Below are 18,972 nucleotides of genomic sequence, written 5' to 3'. Positions count from 1 at the left end.
ACATTCTGCAGAACATGCATGCAGCACTTAAATTATGCAGCCATAGATTTGCTTTCTTGGCAATTCTAATCACGGGTATGGTGTGTATTACAAATTGTGTATAGGTCAGCACGGGAACACATACAAGGATGTTCCTTGAAGCATTAGTTGGGGATAAATGGAGTTGGAAGCCATCTAGAGTAACTGTGGTGGATGAACATCGTGGAACTCTAGGCAGTAGTTAAACCATGGAATTAGACAGGCATGGGATGTTAAAAAAATGTGCTGAAGTTAATGATGTGTCGCAGTGAGTTAAGGATCCACTGCAACAGCTTGGGTTACTGTGGAAAGCACGGTTTTAGTCCCTGGCCCAGCACAGTGGGTTAAGGATCTGGAATTACCACAGCTGTGACCTAGGTAGGCATAGGTGACCTGTGACCTAGGTAGCTGTGACCTGTGGCGTAGGTCACAGCTGTGGCTGGGATTTGATCTCTGACCCAGGAACTTCCATATGCCAAGGGTTCAGCCAAAAAAATTTACAAAAATAAATTAAAATAAGGTGTTAAGAGATTAAGCAACAGGATGAGATAAACCAGCATTTACACAAATTAAAAACACATGTGTACAAACCAATAACACTTTGTTGAAACACACACAAACAAAAAGTACACACTAGGCGATATTGAGAGAGAAAGAAACAAAAGGAGGCAAATAAGAATTGAAGCAGAATTAAAAACGGTTCAAAGACGCTGGAAGCTTGTGCAGGCTAGTGGAGTGACTCTGAGCCCTGACGCACACAGATCTCAGGGGCTGCTAGATGTGTGCTGGACTGTTGCGCAATTTGTGTAACACTGTGTTGTTTATTTGTATAACATATTTAGTTAGTAAGTTTATGTAGCCTTTTTACCACCTAAAGGGATCTCAAGGGGGCTGAACCAGTTCCAGTGGCTCCAGTGACACTGATTTCAAAGGAAGCCTTCCCTTCCCTGTCATGTTCAGCCAGGGTTTTGCATGTTCCCTCTGGTTGGAGGAGAGCCGAGCTCTTTAATCCTATTCAGTCAAGGTCTCTGAAAGCAGGAACGGTTCTGATTGGTCACGTGTCCCAATATACAGGGTAGTCACTCCTTCACTCCTATCACAGAGAGTTCTCGAATCAGGCCACCTCACAGGCTACTAGTCCAACCTATGGATGGCCTTTGGCTCAAGCAAAAAATCCCTGGCCCACAGGTTAGAGGAGAGAGGTTTTAGGATTATAAAACAAAGCCTGACCTTTCCTACCCCTTTTTTCCCCTTGCTTGAGTATGCTTCTCTCAGAAGATAGGAGTGCTCTGAGTCTCCCTGGCGCTTCACACAGTCAGTGTGGCACGTGCCCAAGACGAAGGAGGGGCAGTGCTTGTGAAACGCCAAGGATCACAGGGACTGGAAAATGGACGGACTGTTTGTCCAAATGCAGGCAGGCTGGGAAGTGACGAGCTCTCTGGTCCCGAGACAGCAGACTTTGGAGCCAATTCATCTCCAGGGAATGTCCAGCCAAGGCCACTTTTCAGTGTAGAATTTTGGCAGGTGACATCACTGCCTCCCTCACAGGATCGTTTTGTGCATTCATGCATTTAGCTGGCAATTCAACATAGTGAGTACTCAGCATATTTCAGTTTCATTTCTTCCCCTCATACTTGACTCACGTTTAAAAGTCTTACTGAAGACCAGCCTGTGTGCGAGTGAATAAAGATGCTCAAGCAGAAGCTGCTGTTTACCCTGCCCATACCTATTTAAGCTGGATTCTTTCCCTCCAGTCTTTCTCATTCGAAATAATTGTTTCTGAATGCATTTGAATATATTTCTTTTCTTTCTCTTCCATTCTCTGAGAATTATAACTGTGCATCCAAACTTGAAAGCAGAGAGTATGTGAGTCATTGAACCAAAAGAAGGGCAAAACAAAACTTCTGTTGCACGTGTGTAGGAAAACGGACTGGCTTTGAGGTTAGAGAAACAACCTCTATGAGTTTGCAACAACCACACTTGTTTTATGTCCAAAGCTGCATTCATTTCTCACCCTGTGTTCTGGTCTTAGATTCTACCAGATTGACTGGGTGGCATCCAGCTCTGCTTGCATTTTTGCAAACACCTGACCCCAATTACAATTTTGTTAAAGAAATTTTTTCCTAAGAAAATATTTAACTGGATCCTTTGTGACCATTTCCAAGACCCTAGGTTAGTACGTCTGGAAAGCAAGTGAGTATTCTCTTAAACCAATTCCTAGCCATAACTTTTGGCTGCTAAAGTGATGTTCTCAAGCCAAAGTATCAATGACATTGTATGCAATTATACTTCACAATTACTTTTCCTGATTTCACAGTAATGGGAGCTAAAGTCTGGAAGAAATAAGGAGCCTTGGCACTGGATGGCCCTGCCATCTGTGAGGGTGTGGCTGTGAAAGCCTGGAGAGTCCCATTAGGAGTCTGAGAAGTCAAGCCTTTCACTAGATAAAAAGGTCAGCAGAAAAAGATTTCCACGTAATAGATTATTCTCATCCATTCTATTTTATTGAATATTAACTGCCCTTATTAATTAAGGCAAGTATCCTGGACAAAATGAAGGAATGAATGTTTATCAACCACATTAAAAACAAAAGCTGTCATGTCAAAAGAAAAAAAAATGAATGAATGAAATACTCAAGGAAAAGGACTAGTGTGCAGCTGGGGGTGGAGTAGGCGTGGAATATGTCCTGCATTTTTTAGATGAAGCAAAAATCTAAGGTCAGAGTCTTAAAACCTCAATCTATTCAATCTCTCAAAATTAAAAGTTCATTCCCACTTTGCTGTTTGCCGCTGAAATTTAACTTCTTTTTTTTTTTCTCTCTCTTTTTTTTTTATTTATTTTCCCACTGTACAGCAAGGGGGTCAGGTTATCCTTACATGTATACATTACAATTACAGTTTTTTCCCCACTCTTTCTTCTGTTGCAACATGAGTATCTAGACATAGTTCTCAATGCTATTCAGCAGGATCTCCTTGTAAATCTATTCTAAGTTGTGTCTGATAAGCCCAAGAAATTTAACTTCTTTGTCTGTTCTTATTAATTCAAAAATATTATCACTTACATGTGGTATCTAAAAAATAAAACAAATGAATATATATAACAAAATAGAAACAGACTCACAGATATAGAAAACAAACTAGTGGTTACCAATGAGGAGAGCAAAGAGGAGATGGACAAGATAGGGCATCAAGAGGTACAAACTACTATCTATAAAATATATAAGATACAAGGCTATATTGTGCAACACAGAGAATATAGCCATTATTTTGTAATAACTTTAAATGGTGCATAATCTATAAAAACATCAAATCTATGTACTGTGCTGTACACTTACAAGGAGTAAAATATTGTGAATCAATTGTACTTCAATTTTAAAAATTAGAGAGAGATCAAGAATTTGGTAGAAAGCTGGATACTGAAAGCCTGTTGAAAAGAAAAGGGCAAGCAGCCTAAAATAGACTGGTCAAAGAAAATATTTACCATGCAGCATTTTACGTCAAGCATTTATAACAGCAGTTGAAATGCATAGATGCATTAGACTGTATTTGCTACAACATAAAGTAAAACTTCCTGATAAGATTATAAAAGTGACTTTTATTATTTTGGAAACGGTGTCCTATTATAGGTAATTAAGGATACAGAATTTTTAAAATTTGATATATCAAACAGTAAAAGCTGTGTATTAACACTGTGTCCCCCAAATCTATTTCGGTTACAATCATGTACCCTAATTGCGATGTAGGGTACAAACAAATGAAGAGCACACAGGATCAAATACAAAAATAAGAAAAGGTTAAATAAGAAGCTATCCTTGAATAATAAACATCTACTGAAGTATACCTTTGTATTACATAGTCGTGTCATAGCCAAAAATCATACAAATTACTACATAGTGCTGTGCAACTATTTGATCTAATATAGATCTCACATGAAAATATTAAGGCGTAGTAGTATTTCACAGGTAAAGGCTAAGTTCTGAGACATGAAAGCTTTTCGATCATCCACAAAGCAATCCTGAGACATCTTCCTCTTGTTTTGGAAAAAAGCAATTTTCTCACAAAGTCAAAGCTTTACTATATAAACGAAGCATTCAATAAACAATGTACTTTAACTACTGCAAAAACCTGGAGTAGATGCTCCGACAAAGGTGGTGACCAGCATATACTTTCCTTCTCTGGCAGAAATAAAATGGGGTTTTCTGAGTAAGCCAGTAACCTGCTTGGTAGGCCCCCAGTTCAATTATTTTTGTTTGTTTTTGGTTTGACTTTCCTTCCTTCTACAGGGTTACAAATATATTAGATAAACCAGGAAACTTCCCGGTGCTCTCCGTGCTTTCTTCTGTCAGCCCATCTTGCCCACTGCGGAAAGCGCCAGATGAACTGAGCCCACCTACGTGCATAAAAACAGACTGTAGCACATCTGGACCCAGTTGACCTAATGAGGCATCTAGATTGGTACGTGATTGCGTTTGCTGCCACACATCTCTCAGAGTAAGGAGACTAGCGCAGCCCCAAATTACTGCCTCAGTCCTGCTCAGGGGAGAGGGGGCAGGGAATGCTTTGGAATAGCCAGTGCCCCCCAAACTGAAACATATTGTAAGCCTGATTTCTAATGTTAACTTCAGTGCCTTTAAAAATACTGGCATTGTTTTTTCCTATTCAAGAGGTACTGCTGTGAGGGTTTATTAATTAAAATTACAATTATATTAATTAAAAACTCCAAATTATAAAATAGAGCATCTATGTGGTAGATTTTTTTAAATCTACTTGGGATTTAACACGGGCATGCAAAACACCTTTTTTCTAAACATTCATACTTCAAATTAATTAATTTTGAATGAGTGGGGAAATGTTTAACCCTCTTTCCTCCATTTCATTTTTTCACTCTTTTACCTTACCACCCCCCACACACACAAACACAACCATCATACACTCCTTCCTTTATAATTTTGATATAAAGATCCCCAAAAGCTTGACGAAATGTAACCAAGCAGTAAGCTTTTAGTATACTGCATGACTTCCTTTGGACATTTCCATGCAAAGTAAGTCAAAACTTCAAACTTTACTTTGTATATTTGCAATTTTCCATCACTTTTTAAAAAAGGCATTCAGGTCATTTACATAAACTGAATGTACACATTTTGTTCAAGCTTTATGTTTTCACAGTTACTAAAATGACTTGCTCACTGGGCTGGCCATAAATAGCACAACCGATCTGACTGGCTCCACCGAAACACAATGCAATCTTCGGGACAACCTCCCAAGACAGATTCTGACTTTCCAGAACACAAACACCAATGCTATTTAAAAAAATCATTTAAAAGAGAAACCAGGTCCATTTTAACAGGAATTTCCCCCGTTATTTAATAAAGAGAACATCCAGATAATTCACTGCATTTTCCACTATTCATTAGGCAGAGATAGGTTAAAAAAATCTCTGCCTTCTATAGGCTAATGATCAGATTTCCAGTAACGTCAATGGGAACTCAATAACGGCTTTAAAATTAAATTAAAATGTAAGCATTCCAAGAGTTTGGAATTTTAACGTATTAACTAGATTAATTTCAAAAAGAGATCCTATCTTGTGAATATAATTTTAATAAACACGTTGTGAAGTGATTAAGGATCACACTTTACAGATCCAATTTTGAGATTTTTCAATTCTCATTCAAGTTTTAGATGACAGAAGAAAGCTTGCTTCAGCCTAGTTCCATGATCTCACAAATAGGCAGTTGATTTAACCAAGCTCATAACCAGTATTTGAACCAAAATTGGTTAAATTGGTCATACTTTTCTATTTGCCATGACATTATGAAAGACATTGTTCAACCTTTTCTTGACCAAAAAATTAATAATAACTATTTAATAATAAAATAATGGATATATACTGCTTATGAATAATTATGTAATATATGTATACATATTGCAAACTATTTGGTGACTTTTAACCTATGAGATTTACTGAAATCAGTACATTACAATCACACAATTTAAAGCGTAGCTGAGTGGTAAATTCTTTTTCTCATAATTGAAATTTTATACTTTGGCAACCAAGAGAGATCTGACTTCAGCTTGAAACTTTCTACAGTGTAACAATTTACACTTTAAAATTCATGAAATCACTGAAACCCACTAAATCAACTACTTTTAATTTTTTTCTGAGCAAATGACTTTATGACTTTTCCAAAAAAGAAAGCACATCAATGGGCAAAAAGATAAATCTATCCACAGATGCTGGAGTCCATCTAAGCTATTTTATTGAGAAGGTAAGAAGGGAATTTCTGGTCTTCATGCCTCTTTATTTACCATCCCAAATCCTGTGTCTAACACTGAGATTATTTGCATTTGCATATTCAACAATATTTTCTGAAATGTTTCTTAATACAATTTTCTGTGGAGCAGACTTCAGCACACAGAACATCAGTATTGAATCACCCGTTGCAAGGCATGGTTACTGAAAAGCCTTTTCAGTAGGTGGTTCTGTATATGTGTGCATGTGTGTTTGAATTCTAATGAATGCTCCTTCAAGATATTAATATTACCGGCATTAAATCTATGTATAAAAATTCTTTGGGCCCTTTAACTCTTTGACTCAAAAATCTCCCAGAGCCCCTGCATAGCCCAGTGCTCATGAGGTACGTTTTGACGACATGTGTGCAAAGCACATCATTGGCAGGTCAGTGGGTTTATGCTCATTTTAAAGGCCAATTGGGAAAGCGGAACAGAGGAGCTGGGGGGAAAAACACCTTAATTTTACTCCCCATCTCACAAGACTTGCATACTTATAAAACTTCTGCTTGCCTTTGGCTTCTCACTGGTCATTTTCCTCTGCTTGTAACTTTTGGACAGCTCTATCAAGGAGCTCCAGGGACTCTCTGAGTGTGACATTGACTTTAAATGACTTGGGTTTAATGGTCAGGCCGTAATTAAAATCCATTTTCAAGAGCTCATCTGGATTGGCCCTGAAATTGCACTCATGAGCCAGGATGGAGATGAAGAGAAACAGCTGTATTTTGGAAAGCTCTTCCCCGATGCACCGCCGTTTGCCCACTGAGAAAATCATCACGCTGCTGGCCAGGTCCTTGTTGATGAGGCCGTCCTTGTCCAGGAATCGGGCTGGATCAAAGTCTTCTGGGTTAGACCACTTCACCGGGTCATGATTCACAGACCACTGGTTAACAAAAACCACTGTGTCCTTGGGGATGTGGTAGCCTAAGACCGAGGCATTGGCCAAAGTGGCATGGGGAATGGTGACGGGTACAAAGCTAGAGAAGCGCATGGCTTCATAAAGAAAGGCCATGACGTAGGGCAGGTGGGGTTGGTCCTCCAGGCAGGGCAGCCGGTCCCGACCAACCACTTGATCCAGCTCTGCCTGTACCCGAGCCTGCACTTCCGGATACCTGTTTGGTTTTTAATGCAGAGGAAGAACATGAGTGAGGAACATTAATTCTTTTCTCATCTAGAAAGCACATCACAATCTATTTTAATACCGCTTTTCTTTAAGCTGGCTATCTGAATCAGTAGCCAGTTTAAAGAATCAGTTAATTCAGTTAATCGGTAACTGAATTAACATTTCCAGCAAAAAAAAAAAAAAAAAAAAAAAAAAAACTAAAACAATTTCCTACCATATCACTGGATTACGAGATGGAGTTGAACAGTTTTATTTCCTGTAATACCTCCAATGGCTCAAGCCCTCTTTCCTATCGTAAGTCCAAAAAAGTCTAAGTTTTCTCAGCCCGAAAAAGCAAAAGGGACAAAGCCAGCTTCTCCTTTGGGCACAGCAGGACAGTGCCTAGGACCCACAATACTTTTTAGGGACTCACAAAAATCTGTTTCTTTTAAAATCAGAAGAAGAGAAACTTTTTGGTCAAGGAAAATGTTTCACTATATAATTTTAATATATTTATATCAGTATAGTCACAAATTTCAATTTTAAAAATTTATGGAGTGGAGTACCCATTTTGGTACAGCGGAAACGAATCCAACTAGGAACCATGAGGTTGCGGGTTCAAGCTCTGACTTTGCCCAGTGGGTTAAGGATGTGGTGTTGCCGTGAGCTGTGGTGTAGGCCAGCAGCTGTAGCTCTGATTTGACCCCTAGCCTGGAAACCTCCATATGCCGCAGGTGTGGCCCTAAAAAGCAAACAAGGAAAGAAAAAAAAAATTATGGAGTAAGGCAAATACAAAAGCCAAGGCAGGGGCTGCGGGTGGGGTTATAAAAGTTAAAATGTAGCCCTGGATTCTTTTTCTCCCTTCATGGGCCACTGAGTGGAAAGAGAGTGGACACACTGTTCTCATTTTATATAAAGATAATTGGTATCCTGATATATAAAGCTGCATATCTTCTAAATTTAAAAGTAAGTCCCCAGTGTTCCTGAAATTATGGTACAAACTGTAATACTTCCTCACTGTTGCTGATGAAACTAGTACAATCCTTTTGGAAAACAAAATCTGACTACAAAGGAAGATCCATAAGGGTAACTACCCCCCCAACACCCTTTTGAAACCTAATTAATCTATGTCTAGAAATGTATTTTTAGTAAATAACCTAGCAGGTACAAAACATAACCACAATAGCTGAAATTTTAAAAATGGAATTGACAGTATTAAAGCACAAGAAATGATTGTATATAACGATGCATTACTACGTCAAAAATATTATGTAGTCATGGAAAATGACTAAAATAAAGTTTAAAAGATAGGGAAATGTCCACTACAGTAAGTAGAATTGTGAGAAGTCAAAAAACTTGTAAATAATTATTGCAACTCTGAAAAAAAGTTAAGCATGTATTTGATGAAATTATGGGCAATTAAAAAAAATGCTTCTTTAGCATCAGACTTCAGGGATTTGCAAACTTTTTTCATAAAAGGCCAGACAGTAAATATTTTAGGCTTTGTGGATCAAATCTTTCTCTGCCTTACAGCTATTCAATTCTGCTTTGTGGTATAATATGAAAGCAGTACATAAAAGAGTGGGCATAGCTGTGTTTCCATAAAATTCATATACAAAAATAGGTAATGTAATTTGCCAACTCCTGTCATATTGTCTTTTCACTAAAAAGAAGAAAAAAAGTACTCATCAGCTATACTAAATTGAAAATGACCCCCAAATTGTTTTATTTCCTTTTACTGCCCAATTGGAGTACAGGGAGAATGATTTACAATTCGGTTTCTAGTGAAAAAGAAAGAAAGACTGTTTGATACAGCATGCTTATCTGGGGATGCAAAGGACCTATTGATCCCATTTTGGAATCGTCTTCTTCCTGACCTAGTATTATTAACTTCTGTTTATTGGCTTTCTGCCCCTCCTCCATACGTGTTTCTATGATATTAATACTGAAAAGTGATTTTAAATATATGAAAATATTGAATTTGTGAAAGCTGTACAATATCCAGGGAAATTATAGTGCAATGGATTCTAACAAGAGAAGCCGTCTTTACCTTTCAGCCAGCAATTTCAGCTTTCCCTACTGCCTACCTGTGCACCAAGAAATTGCACAACCGTGGATCCTGGTCTCTTAAGGCAATCAAGGTCTGCCTTGAATGAGACATTTGCCCCTGGGATAAGGTTGTCAGATAAAATACAGGCCGCCCAGTTAAACGTGAATTTCAGGTAAACAATGACTACTATTTTAGTACTACTTTGTCCACTATGTCCTATGTAAAATTTACCTTTTGTTTATTCCATCTGGGGATACCGAAGACCTGTTTAATTCGTGCGTGGACAAGTTTAGCAGAGTTCCGCGAGCGGAGCCCAAGGATGCCAGAGGTGTGCACGTGCCTCCTGGATACCCTGTTTGTCTTTCTAGTTGCTGCTCTGCGTTGAGTAAAGTTACTGCTTCTCCCATTCTTTACACCGACACTTACTTCTAGCGCGGCAGTTTTATAAATCCAGCACAAATCGCCGGGTTCTGGCTGCTTTCCTAAAGTTTGGGATTAGCGGTCCGTGAGGCCCGCCTGTGGGCCTCCGAGCGCTACCTTTGCCGGGGAACTAAGCCCTGACGAGAGGTTTGCTTTTAACTCCAGCGGCCTCCGATGCGCACCAAAGACTGGCCGAGCCAATTAACTGTGTGTGTGTGTGTGTATATATATACACACACACACACACATATATTTTACTGTTGCCCTTTCCCTCGGAACTGGTCCAATTTTGCTTCTCCTGGGAAATCCGGGCTGACCTGCGGACACTTTCAAAAAAAATGATCGCTTTTCCAGGGGTTTTTCACACAAGCTGGTACCCACTCAGAGAAGCCAGCGACAAAGGCCGAGGTGCGGAGCTGTCCCGGCGCGGCAGGATAGGGCGTGCGTGCGTGCGCGCCCATCGCCGCCAGCACCGCGCCTTGCAGAGCCGGGCGAACCAGACACCGTCTCGGATTTGGGAGGTGGGGACCTGGAACGAAACCCCAAAACCACCACCCTGCGCGCTAGTCGTGACCTCAGCATATTTTAGTTCCACTCCGCCTTTTACAGAGGAGAGGAAGAAGGCCGACTCACGCCTCCCAGAGGATTTACCTGATGAAGAGGATGAGCAGCCACTGCAGCGCGGTGGAGAGAGTATCCTGACTGGCACCGAAAATGTCTGTGACGGTGGCCGGCACGTACTCCACGTCCGGCCGCGCGCCGGCGTCGCCCGAGCCCGCGGCGGCCTCCTTTCCCGCGGAAAGGATGAAGGCATCCATCATATCGCGGGGGGCGGCTCCGGGCCGAAGGCTCTCGCGGTGCCTCAGGAACTTATCTAGGACAAAGTTGCTGAAGTTGCGATTGAGCTGCTCGAATTCGCGGAAGGTGGTGCGCACGGGGTTGGGGAAGCGCTGCAGCCAGGGCAGCACGTCCACTAGGCTGCCCGCGCCCACAGTGCGCCCGAACTCCTCGTTGTGGCTGAGCAGCTCGCGGAACTCGGCGTCGTCGTGGCTGTAGCGACAGCCGAAACACACGGCGCTCATGACATTGGCCACCGCCACCACGGTCAGCGGCCGCGGGTCCAGGAAGGCGCCGCCCGCGCTGCCGCGCACGAGCAGCGATACCAACTCCCGTGCCTCGCCCACCACGTGTCTTTCGAGGACCCGGCAGCCGCGAGGCTGGCGCGTGGTGAAGGCTCGCATCGTGCTGTGCGCCGCGCGCCGCTGCGCTTTCCAGCTCTCCGAATACTGGCCGAACGCCAGACTGCGGCCACCGGACACCACACGGAAGGAGGCGAAGGGCGGCCGGTCGGCGAAGGCGACGCTCTGCTGCACCAGGGCCTGGCGGATGGCGCGCTCGCCGTTCAGCACCACCACCGGGCAGCTGCCCAGGCGGATCTGGAAGACATCGCCGTAGCGCCGAGCCAGGCGAGCGAAAGAGAGGTGCGGCGCAGGGCCCATAGACGCCGCGTTTCCAATCAGCGGCCAAGCGAAGGGACCCGGTGGCGCGGACCCTGGCTGCCGCCGCCGCTGCCTCAACAGCCACTGGCCCACGTGCACCGCCGCCAGGACTGAGAGGAGCAGCAGGAGCGTGGTCTGCTGGACCGACAGCGGGATGGGCAGCAGGTGATCGTACAGGCTGAGGCTGGTGGCCATGCTGGAGAGAGAAGGGCAAAGGCGTGACACAGGTAGGCAGAGAAAGGAGCGGGCCCCTTGTCCCTGGCCTCAGGCTATGATGCGCTGATGAGTAGGGAGGAGGTCGTGCAGAGGTCAGGTCAGGGCTAGCCCACTGGAGAAGCAGCCGAAGACGCCTCTTGCTATCCCAAACCCATTCACCAAAGGCGGTGGGAAGGGTCGTGTTTTCACCTCTCAGTGACCCAGACCACCCCACCCCCAGCCGCTTAACGGTTCCTGCAATTCAAGGACAACACGGCGGGCATCAAGGTAGTGGCGCTCAGTTCCCTCTAAGTTGCCTACCACCCTAGCCCCTGCGCATCCCGCACCCGGCACCCCTGATCTGCAAGAACCCATCACAAGAAGCTGCAGGAAGGCAGCTCCGCAGACAGACTGACCTGCGAGGAGGCGCGGTTTCCAGCAGCGCCGGCCGGCCGGCTCCGAGAACGGGCTGGGGCCTTTGTGGGGTTCAAAACGGCAACCTGAGTGTCTCCAGGAAGTCAGATGCCTGCCCTGGACACCTGTTGCCAGTCTGGGAACTTTAGCGCCCACTCTGGAGTCTCTAGGCGTCGATAGAGCCAGGGACACTTGGATTGGGATGGGGACGAAGAAAGGTGCCTCCTTTGCCGAGCCCCGCTGCACCTGGGGCTTCAGCAAAGTCAAGATTTTCTCACTGCGTGGGATTGCGACTGAGGGTCGATGAATGGAGTCAATTCCCAGCCCTAACGCCCCCTGCAAGGCTCTGACAGCTGGCGTCGCAGAGGCGTGGTTCGTTTGCACACAATCACTCCAGAGTCAAAATGCGCCATCCCGCTTCTCTCTTTTTTAAAGTCTGCGTAGGGGGGAGGGGGGAAGGGCGGAGGCCGCTGGACCTGCCGGGGGCGGGGCTTGCGGGGGGGGCGGGGGCGAGACGCGCCGGGACTGCCCAAACCTCTCCCGCAGCAACTGGAGTCGCCGCGCGCGGGTGGTCACGCGAGGTTGCCCCGGCGTGCCGCGAGCTACTTTTGGCGCAGTAGCTGTCGGCTTTCCTGGAAGCCACGGTGGGAGCCTTTCCTTTGCCCGAAAACCACTCTTCCTCGCAGTCATCCCGCATCTAAGCTTGCACGGTTTCCCGGGACGCGCGCTCGAGACAGAACCAGAGCAGCCCACTGAGCTCTCGGCGGGAGCGCGCTCCACGGACCAGGCGCCCTATCTCACTTCCCTCTCAGTGACTTGAGCTTCCTTCCCCGAGAGAAAATCCCTCGGGATCCTTGGGCGCCCGAACCGGGGAAGGAAACCTGTCAGTTTGGAAAAGAGGAAAGCTCTGTCGTAATGGCGGTTTGCCTTACTGCTTCCCGGGTTGTTTTATTTTCATCTTAACGTTCTCTTTTCAAGCTCATCGGCTCGTCATATCAGGCCCTTTAGCGCACAAAGTTCTTCTTTCACCTTGCGCGGCGTGATCGAGAATCTCTAAAAGCCGCCGCTCCCCAACCCTCAGGCCCCGACCATCCTTGGCACACAAAGGCCAGCGCTGGCGCGCCGCAGCTGGCCCCGAGGTTTCCCGCGTAGAGACTCTTCCAGGTGGCGCCGCCCACTGGAGAGCGCGGAGTCTCGCAGGCTGTGTCTGAGGTCTTTGGCGCCCGGCCTGCAGCCAAGCTGGGAAGAACTCGGGGGGCGGGGGGCTCTCTGAAGATTCCTGGAGGGAGGTGGGGGAGGAGGAGGCCAATCTCGGCGCGCCTGCGAACTTTATTGGGTTGAAAAGTTTCTTCTGCTGTCGCCTCCCCCTTGCGTGCGGAGCTGTGCCTTGCGTGCGCCGCTTCTGGAAAGTCGGCTCCAGTCATATCCCTCGGCGCTTCTCACAGCACCTGACACGCCGAGGCGGCGGCGGGGGCGGCAGCTGAGGGCGGGGTGCGGGCCGCCACCACCCTCAGCGGCGCACGCACAGCCGCGCCCGCCGGGGCCTCCGCCCGAAGGCCGGATTTGGGCGCGCGTGCTCTACGAATGGGGACACTTCTTTCAAAGGGGAAGCCGGATTCGCTGGAGCTGGATAGTCTTCCCAGCTGCTGCAGCCCTTTCCAAAAAGCTAGTAGAGGAGTTCCCCAAGTGGCTTGGCGGTAACCAGCCCCGCTAGTGTCCATGAGGACGCGGGTTCTATCTCTGGCCTTGCCATGAACTGTGGTGTAGATCGTAGGTACAGCTTGGATCCCGCCTTGCTCCGGCTGTGGTATAGGCCGGCAACTATAGCACCGATTAGACCCCTAGCCTGGTGGAACTTCCATATGCCTCAGGTGCGGCTCTTGAAAGAAAGAAAAAAGAAAGAAAGAAAGGAAAGGATAGGAAAGGAAAGGAAAGGAAAGGAAAAAGCTAGTAAAGACCTTAGAAAGAGAAGGTCTTTTCCGCAAGGCTGGGGAACGGACGAGCCAGGGAGGAAAGGGTGGGGTGTAAGGTAGTTACCCAGATAGGAAGCCTCCGGGGGTCATCAAAATGTAAGTTAAGTTGATTGCTTACCACGTAACAGCTCTGTGGTTTGCGCTTTTCCGGAGGTGCTAATCTCTGTTGTTTCCTGGTGAGGTAGGGGGGTCTAGAAAGGTTATATGACTTATCCAAGATCACACGCACTGTAATAATACATTTACAATCATACGATATAATCTTAAATGATTTCTCTTTCCAAAAGTGATTGCAATGCTTGCATGGGCCAAGTGGGGGTGGTTTTCTATCTTGCCACCCTCCCTCCTACTAACTAATAAGAAGTGGAGCCAGGATTTGAACCCAAGAAGTCACACTCTAGATCTATCATACAAGTTTATATGGAAGGAAATCCTCAGATAAAAGATACAAATGCTTTCTTTCCTACTTGCCTTAAAAAAAATCAGATGAAAGAATTTTTAAAAATAGTTGTTTCGTTTACATAATTGAGGATTCTGAGGATCCTAAAGAAACAGTATGCTCAGCTTTTGCAGGTAAATCAGTTTTGAATGAGGGAGGATTGTAGACTGTGCCTCATAGCTAATTTTGGAAAACTGATTTGTTTTTTTAAAAAAGGACATCTGAAGAATCTGACTTTTTGAGAGGCTGAAACAAACAGTAAAATATCTGATAAGAAAAAACCTTTTTGTAAAATTCTCCATTCAGTAGCGTTTGAGAGGTTCTCTGGAAATGATTTCACATTTCATGATAGGGTACTCAGCTCTGTCATGAAGTTGGTTTTTGAGCAACTGAAGAAATAAGCATGGGTTTCTCAGGGCTATTTTGGCATATGTATCTTTGGAAGGGGGTTTAGTAACAGTCTTACAATGTCCAGCTTTAGCAAGACCCTATTCTAATAATTCATGTATCAGTCTCTCACTAGGCTTTAATTTAGTAGACAAGAATTGTGTATGGGTTAATGCCAATTTTAAGTTATCAACATTTCTGAAAGCTGTTATCACAATATTTCTACCAGAATCAGACAGATGGAGGTGCTTTTAAACTAAGCAAAATCCTACCTTAAGAAATACAAAACAAAACTATTCTAAAAAAAACTCCTGTTTTTAGTTCCTGAACGATGTCATATAGTTTTTAGATAAACTAGATACATACCTTCCTGCCACAGCAAATAGTTCAAGCATACCCTCCAAGCCATGATGCCTTGGGCTCAGCTCTTGTTGTAGGACATGCCTTTAAAGAGCAGAGGAACCAGTTGGGCCAATGCTGTCAGAAAGATAGGCCCGTATCAATTATGACTGGCTATGGTAACAACTTCTTCAGAGTCTACAGGCCTCAGGTTCTCCCAGGCTTTGCCATGGAGACCTCTGTTTGGAGGGCCCCTAGTGAAGATAGAGAATAAATCCAAAGCTGCCTGTGGGTACCCCAGTCCAGCTCACGGTGGGGCCCTCTGCCTAGTGAAAATCCATGCCAGGCTCTTTAATCAGTTTCTCAACCAAAACTAGTAGCGAAGCTCCAGGGAATCTTCTTTCAGGCAACAGCAAAGAATATGGGGATTTTGCCCTCCCAAATCTCAAACTTGAATTATTTGGTGCAAATAACTTTTAAAAGAACAGCTAAGCGGAGTTCCCGTCGTGGCGCAATGGTTAACGAATCCAACTAGGAACCATGAGGTTGCAGGTTCGGTCCCTGCCCTTGCTCAGTGGGTTGACGATCTGGCGTTGCCGTGAGCTGTGGTGCAGGTTGCAGACTTGGCTCGGATCCCGCGTTGCTGTGGCTCTGGTGTAGGCTGGTGGCTACGGCTCCGATTAGACCCCTAGCCTGGGAATCTCCATATGCCGCGGGAGCAGTCCAAGAAATAGCAAAAAGACAAAAAAAAAAAAAGAAAAAGAACAGCTAAGCAAAAAGATAGGTCAAAGTAGAGGTTATATAATACCTTGTATTATAGTGATTGCATAGAAGAGAAATCCACCTTACACTTGTTTAAGCAGGACAGGAATGCACTGGCTGACATGCAGGAAGGGATAACAGTGCACCTCACAGGATGGAGGGACCTTGGGCTGCTTGCCCCAGTGTCCAGTGTGCTGGGCTCTGTTTGAACTTTGCTCTGGATACTCTTTCTGTGATGAGAAAGCTGGCCATGGGCAGCCTCAAATTAACCACCCCAAGAAAAAGAGAATATGTCTCTTTCAAGGTCATTGTCCAGGCCCCTGAAAGGACCCCACTGTGCCATGTTGGCATCAGGTCACCCCTGTGGCCCAAGGGCTAGATCTGTTTTCCCTAGAAAAAGAGGCATGGGGGTAGAAGGAACATGCTAGGAATCCAAAGATAAGAGGTTCCTGGAGTGCCCGTCGTGGCTCAGTGGTTAACAAAAACAACTAAGAACCATGAGGTTGCAGGTTCAATTCCTGGCCTCCCTCAGTGGGTTAAGGATCTGGTGTTGCCATGAGCTGTGGTGTAGGTCGCAGATGCGGCTTGAATCCCGCACTGCTGTGGCTGTGGTGTAGGCCGGCAGCTACAGCTCTGAATAGACCTCTAGCCTGGGAACCTCCATATGCCATGGGTGTGGCCCTAAAAAGACAAAAAAAAAAAAAAAAGGCTCCTCAGTCCTCATGTATCCCAATTCTGTCCATCACTCCCTTTTGGGTTAAAGGATAAACAAAAATAATAATAATAAGATCATTAAGTAAGATAGAAGCATTATGTCTGGAACCAATAGTCAAGAAAGCTCAGCCCTTATGTCATCAGTGTAGAAGTTGGTTTTCTTCATGGGATTTCTCTCCAGCATAATCCAATTGCTTTTGTGACTAAGCAATGTTCTCTCCCAATGCTCTCCAAATGCACATAGGAGCAAACACTGAGAGGACAGTGGAGCAGAAGCAGCAATCTCTGGCAAGTCTGACACATGGAATGGGCAAGAATCAGTAATCAGACACATACTAGTAGGAAAAGAAACAAAAATAAGGAGCCGCACCAAGTGGCCAAGGTGACTGACAGCAGGGCAGAGGGCAGAGCTGTAGGGGGCTCACAACCTGTGCTGGGCATTGAGAGGATTGAGGAGTTCATACTAAAATCCTGTGTTCCATCAAACTTGCTTCTGCTTCCTTCTTCCTAGTAATACACAGGCTGAGAAACACAGAGCTAAAAAATGTATCTTGTTTTATCCAAGAAGCTGTCATTTATAGGATGCACCATTGTTTTATGTACTGATATCAAGGCTATAGGGCTGCCAATTGTTTTTGTTTTTATCTTTTTTGCCTTTTCTAGGGCCGCACCTGCGGCATATGGAGATTCCCAGGCTAGGGGTCTAATCAGAGCTGCAGCTGCCGGCCTACGCCGGAGGGACAGCAACGCTGGATCCCAGCCAGGTCTGTGACCTACAGCACATGCCGGATCCTTAACCCATTGAGCAAGGCCAGGGATTGAACCCTCAACCTCATGGTTCCTAGTCGGATTCGTTAAGCACTGAGCTACGATGGGAGCTCCAGGGCTGCCAATTGTAGTTACGCCATTGGGTGTAAAGCATACTCTGATTTCAGACATTTTTTCTTTTTTAAGGTGTGTTTTACAGTCAACAAAGCACTATGGGTGCAAACAATGATCCTCTGGCTTCTCTGCCTTGGTATTAAGCAGTGGTGGTCCTGAGGTCTCTTGGATTGCACATTGGGGGCCAGGGGCATGCCCTTCCAAAGCCATCTCCCTTGACATTGATTTTATTTGATGTGGACAATTGATGTTTTCTCAAGCCTATGCAAAGTGTGGGTAGAAGTAGCTTTGGAAGAGTTTGCTAATTGTATCGACCTAAATAAATTTAGTGAATTGCTAAATCAGTGTGGCTTAAGAAAAGTTTCTTAGCCCTCCCCCCCTTCCAGTATGATTGCCCCACGAAGCTTTATCCATATGGTCTGGTATTAGTGAAAACCACAGAGCTACACTATATTATTCCAGTTTCCCACCAAAATACTTAGAAGTGAAGGGGCATCGATGTCAGCAACTTACTTTCATGTGGTTTGAGGAAAAAAAATAAAGTAGGGATGGGGAGAGAGAGAGAAGAAAATGATGAAGCAAATGTGGTAAAATGTTCATAATTGGAGATTGGACCAATAGAAGTTCTTTGCGGTATTCTTGCAACTTGTCTGTAAGTCTGAAACTGTATCAAACTTAAAGTTACTAAAAGTTAAAAATAAGAACGTAAGAAAGAAATGTCTTCATAACATTATGATCTTTCATTGTCCTTTGACTGAGAGTTTCTTAGAAGAAAAAATCTGAGATTGACATGTCAATCAATGTCCCCATGCTGTGTTGCCTTTAAGAGTTCAAGGTGGAGTTCCCGTTGTGGCTCAGTGGTTAACAAAACCGACCAGGAACCATGAGGTTGTGGGTTCGATCCCTGGCCTTGCTCAGTGGGTTAAGGATCCGGCATTGCCGTGAGCTGTGGTGTAGGTTGCAGATGTGGTTTGGATCCCACTTTGCTGTGGCTGTGGTGTAGGCAGGAGGCTACAGCTCCGATTCGACCCCTAGCCTGGGTACCTCCATATGCTGTGGGAGCGGCCCAAGAAAATAGCAAAAATAAAAAAAATAAATAAATAAAGATTTCAAGGCTAAGAAAAAGTTTGTGCTCTGTTAATGGTACTTTTCCTCAACGCTACCTGATAGGACTTTCACCCTCTTTGTTGTCTTTGCTCATTGAATGGTTTGGGTGTGTCTGTTTTTTTTAATGTACTGTCTCCTTCAATTCCTTTTGAAAAGAGAAGGAATATAAGATGCAAATAGCACCTGCCCTTTGGCTTTGCTGTGTCCTTGTTTTAAGGAGAGAATTCACTTCAAGTTTCAGGTGCTTCATCTATGCAGCAAGTGGTCCAGTCCTTCAATGGCTTCTTCCTGCTTCCTTCTCTCCTGCTTACCTTCTCTCACTCACAGAAGAGTAAAGAACAGGGACAGGGAAGAAAAGAGAAGTGGGAGGAAGATGGAAGGAAG

General features: G+C 44.8%; 1 protein-coding gene across 1 annotated transcript; it reads right to left on the bottom strand.

Annotated features, from left to right (window-relative positions):
• LOC100625479 (cytochrome P450 1B1) lies at positions 3,593-13,537 on the bottom strand. Its single transcript, XM_021087620.1, has 3 exons — positions 11,988-13,537; positions 10,529-11,572; positions 3,593-7,417 (listed from the first exon to the last, which is right to left on the bottom strand). Exons 2-3 carry the CDS (start codon positions 11,569-11,571, stop codon positions 6,829-6,831), a joined length of 1,632 nt encoding a protein of 543 aa, XP_020943279.1. The 5' UTR covers position 11,572; positions 11,988-13,537; the 3' UTR covers positions 3,593-6,828.

The sequence above is a fragment of the Sus scrofa genome, chromosome 3 (assembly GCF_000003025.6).
Source record: "Sus scrofa isolate TJ Tabasco breed Duroc chromosome 3, Sscrofa11.1, whole genome shotgun sequence".
Taxonomy (NCBI): domain Eukaryota; kingdom Metazoa; phylum Chordata; class Mammalia; order Artiodactyla; family Suidae; genus Sus; species Sus scrofa.
The sequence above is the reverse complement of the archived record's forward strand: the minus strand, read 5'-3'. Positions and strand labels throughout refer to the sequence as shown.